General features: G+C 40.3%; 1 protein-coding gene across 1 annotated transcript; it reads right to left on the minus strand.

The window, feature by feature from the left end:
* Window positions 1-1069: 1069 nt before the first annotated feature.
* LOC149840054 (heavy metal-associated isoprenylated plant protein 9-like) lies at window positions 1070-4261 on the minus strand. Its single transcript, XM_090004328.1, has 5 exons — window positions 4054-4261; window positions 3678-3897; window positions 3232-3407; window positions 3067-3157; window positions 1070-1524 (listed from the first exon to the last, which is right to left on the minus strand). The coding sequence occupies exons 1-5, from the start codon at window positions 4069-4071 to the stop codon at window positions 1076-1078; spliced, it is 954 nt and encodes a 317-aa protein (XP_089860454.1). The 5' UTR covers window positions 4072-4261; the 3' UTR covers window positions 1070-1075.
* Window positions 4262-4716: the final 455 nt, after the last annotated feature.

The following is a 4716-nucleotide window of genomic DNA, read 5'->3' on the forward strand; positions in this document are numbered from 1 at the left end:
ACAGAATGTAATCTATCGCGAATCCATCGATAAATTTGCGACGGGATTTAGCAACGAAAATGTATCTATCATTAAATTTTAGTGACAAATTATCGACGGATATGTATTTATCGCAAAACAAAATCAATCTTTATTTAGCGATGGATCATGGCATTTGCTAATCTATCGCTAATTAGCGATGAAAGTAACGATAAACAAGTTTTGTCGCTAATTAGCGACCAAAAAATTGTGATGGACGCTATCCATCACTGAGCCATCATCAATCCATCGCTTAACGGATTTGCGATGAATTGTCGTCAAATAGCGTCTGTCGCTAATCCGCAGAATTCTTGTAGTGTGGTTCCACCGGAGTGAAAACCAAACCCAACCGTTGACACCCCCTATCAAGACCTTCTAGGTCCTAGCCTGCATATTTTGACGCCCACCACTATTGGATAAGCTGGGTTGCTGGGAGGGCAAAGATACCCTAAAAGGCAGCTGCCTGCACGATCCACACCTATGCCTAGCACTATGGTTGGCTAGAGACCCGTAAAAGAGCCGGTCTTTTTGAACTTATGCACACCCATAAAGCATCCCTACAAAAGGAACAAAGTAGGAATTGCTTTACATCTTTCAAAAAGAAACAACATTGCCCGTCCATCTCAATCCACGTGTAAATCACCCCCGTTGAATATCTCCCACGTCATAGACGGTTTGGTAGGGGTCAGTGCTTTGCAGTAACTTGAACCAAACGACAAAGGATCTTAGACGGTTGCCACGTCAGGCTTTGTTGTCCCTTGCTGACTAGGCATGCAGGAAAAAGTGGCCCCGCCACGTGAAAGCCACTTCTGATCTCTCTAGAGATTCTCCACCATTTTTTTTTAAATTTATACATAATTAAAAGGGACAAAACTAATACGAAATTAATCTTAATTTACAATATTCACCATCATTCTCACCCCATCATTTATATTAAGTATGGACAATAATATAATAATAATATGGAATGTGATATGATATGATACGACGATACGCATGGACCATGGCCCATGCCATGCACATAGAAAACTCTTTTATTTTTATTACACAATTTTCTCTACGAGATGCAGCAGGCGTTCGGATTCTCGTCGCTGAAGATCTGAGGAGCGTACACCCGTTCGATCACGTAGATGGGCGGATAGAAAACCATCTTTTTTGCCGCATCCTCTTCGGCTACCTGCTTCCCTTCTTCCTCACCTCCACCGGTCTGTTCGGCCTTCTTCTCTTCTTCTTTCTTGCTTTCTTCTTTCTTCTCTTCCTCTTTCTTTTCTTCTTGTTTCTTCTCTTCTTCTTTCTTTTCTTCTGCCTTCTCCTCCATCTTCTCTTCGGCCTTTGGTTCCTCTGCTGGCTTCTCTTCCTTATTTTCTTCCTCTGTTTTGGGGGGTGTGACAATGTTGGCTTGCTTTCTTGTGCGTCTATAGACGTATTCGACGAGTTTGTTGGCGTCCATTGTGCCTGTTACGGTCACCTTGCTGCCGGCGAGATCGGTTTCTGCGGTTTGAACTCCTGTGTTTAGTTAAAGAACGAATTATTAGAAAAATAAATTTTTTTTAATGAAGTAGAAAAACCTTCTTCAAGAACCTCTGAGGTGTAAAACAACCAGTTGAGGACATGATCACCAAGCCTTACGTGACCCCCAACCATGATAAAATAAAGCAACAGCAGCCCCCATCTGACAGTGAGATTTGATCTTGGGCCTTCAGGTAACCACCGCGGTGATTGGTTATTAAAAAATAGAGATACCACAATTACAAAAAATATACGGTTCTGGTAAAGGAGAGATCAGTGGCTGGTGAGGTTAACTGTTATATTGTCGGTGGCTTTTAAGAGAGCACTGCTTTAAAGAGTTAAGACACTTGAATTGGATTAGCAGGACCTTTTGTTAAAGTGGGTGCAGTTTTTAGGATGTGAAACGAGACAAAATCCGCCCCCACCAAGCAAGATTAACTTCGTAAGATTTGACATCATTCTATAGGCAGATCCGTGATTAAAGTATCACAAATCTTATGAGCCTGTACACATCTTATCGGCAGAAATTCGATACTACTTCTGGCATGAATCGGTTATTTTTAATAAATATAAAAAATACCAAAAATACTTTTTAATATAATTTTAAAAATATTTTAATGGTTTTAACACATGTGATTGACACATAATAAATTTTTTATTATTTTTAGGCCGTTACAGAACGATTCAATTGAGTATCGGTACTATCGGCCTATATAACTAAATGGGTGGCCCAATGATTCAGGGCAGAGACCGATACTGACAACATTGGGAAACGACTCTCAAAGAGTTATATCCTCAACTAGGCACCCTATTTGTAAAATTTCAAATGTTAAGCTGTTCTTTGTAATTAGCTGAAAAGTTAGGCATTCTTTGTAATTTTTTTCATAATTACTTTTAAATTACAATAAAAGTACTTTTAAATTTTTTGTAATTTTTTCATAAAAATACTTTTAAAAAGTACAATAGTGGTGCTTTTTTCTTTTTACACCATTTATGTGATGAATGACAAAGAACTAAACAGTGAAAAATCTCCTACCAAGACTGCATGCACCATGAATGGGGAGTACGGATGATCCTACAATTCGACAGAGGATGGATGGGTTCCATCTGCATTCAATCCTAGCCATCCAATCAACGGTTAGAATTGATTTTACATTTTCACATGTAGACTGATCCTAGCCGTACTGATGCTTCATTTGGATGGCCAAGATGAGATCCTTTTTGGGAGGAGTAATGAGCATGACGGCATGCTGGTGATTCTCACAAATGCTAACAGAAGTAGGCAGAGGCGATCAACTGAGAGACCTTCTTGCAAAAGTTTGCAAATCTCTTTCTCTCTCTCTCTCTCTCTCTCTCTCTCTCTCTCTCTCTCTCTCTCTCTCTATATATATATATATATATATATATATATATATATATATATATATATATATATATATATATATATATATATATATATATATATATATATATATATATATATAACCACAGGGCCACTCCAAGTGCATGATATTTGGTTAATTTCGTGCTGGGATCTACCTCTCATTCGGAGAATCTTTTTCTGTAGTTGAAGAGCACACGCCTCACAATGCATGTTTACATTGAGCACCACTGTACTGGTTCCACTAGCCTGTCATAAAACAAAAAATGCCACCAAGAATGGGTAAACAAACAACAAACATTTACTACTCTATATCTCTTTACCTGTGCGTTCACCACCTCTGGTTTGGCGTTTTCTCCATCGTTTGCCGGCAATGGAGATATGACACTGGCTCTTCGCTTGGTCTTCCTCTGTATTCTAGTGCACAATGCTTGGGGATCTACCATACCCTTTACTGTAACCTGGTTCTCTACCATGTTTATCTTCACATCTTCCACACCTAAACATATATGATAAATTAAAGATTAAGAGAGAGGACTGAAGCTATGTTTGTGCAGTAGGATGGGGCCTTGGCCGCTAGATTGGCGGTCAAGGTTCAATTCTCATGGGTGTCTTCCCTCTGCGCAAGCTGACACCCAGCATAGGCCTGAGGGGAGAGGGTCCTAGTCTCATAGTTTATGCCGCCAGCACGACGATTGTAGGTATGGCAGGCTGAGCCAGCACAACCAGCTGGGTGTGGTTTTTTTAGGTTATAGAGAAGGAGAGAGACCTCTGACTTTGAGGAGGGTTCTTTCCACTTTCTTAGCACAGCCAATGCAATGCATGTCCACAAATAGAATCACGGGAGCTGGGGGCTTTATCTCTTCTTTCTTCTCCTCCTCTTCCTTCTTTCCTTCATCTTTCTTCTCCTCTTTCTTTTCCTCTGCAGGTTTCTCTTCTTTCTTCTCTTCACTCTTGACTTCTGGCTGAGCCTCTGCCTTCTTTTCCTCCTACAGAAAAAGAAAAAAAGAACCCATCAAAACACACAAACACGAGAAACACCAATATTTAGTCAGACCTACAAGCACCAACATTACAATGAAAACAAAATCCAGAACTAAAAGCTCGAAATCAACAAGAAATGAAGCAAAAAAAGGAAGCCAAACCTGCTGTGCTTCTCCCATTAAGAATGCTGGGGAATGGTAGGGAAAACTTTTCCTTGTTTCTCAATAAAAGAGAGAGAAAACGGGAGGAAGGATTTAAGAGAGACGAGCTTGCAATATAGAGAGTTGGGAGGCAAGGTATTGATGTCAAATTCTATATTAAAAATAGTACATTAATAATTCGAGGCACATGGATCACCACTGGCAGCCGGCCACCTAGAGAATCTTATACTTGATTCTAAGTATCATACCAACTTTTATTTTTTTCCTTCAAGGGAGGAAGGGGGGGGGGGGGGGGGGGGGGGCTAGATAGCAGGATGGTAGTGAGATTTATAGAGAGAGAAAGTAAGGTGGTGACCATAAATGCAAAATTGGTTGGTAAGAAAGAGACGTTGAAACTGAAAAAAATGAAACAGGAGGACGTGTAATGTATGGTTTTTTGTAATGTCAAGATCCACCAAATCAAAAGTGTGGTGGGATCACACCAAATTAAGGCCATAAGCAGGGTCAAAAGAGCCAACCCTTGCTTGGCAATTGCTCCCTCATCCTTATCCGGAGCCCACCATTGTCTTAAGCCCTCCATGGTCGCAAACCATTTGCCCGTTTTAGGAAGTGGGAAACGTATGGGAAACCGTTGGATTGTGACCACCAGCTAGTAATCAATGA

The sequence above is a fragment of the Nuphar pumila genome, chromosome 4 (genome assembly GCF_984573655.1).
Source record: "Nuphar pumila chromosome 4, dmNupPumi1.hap1.1, whole genome shotgun sequence".
NCBI lineage: Eukaryota > Viridiplantae > Streptophyta > Magnoliopsida > Nymphaeales > Nymphaeaceae > Nuphar > Nuphar pumila.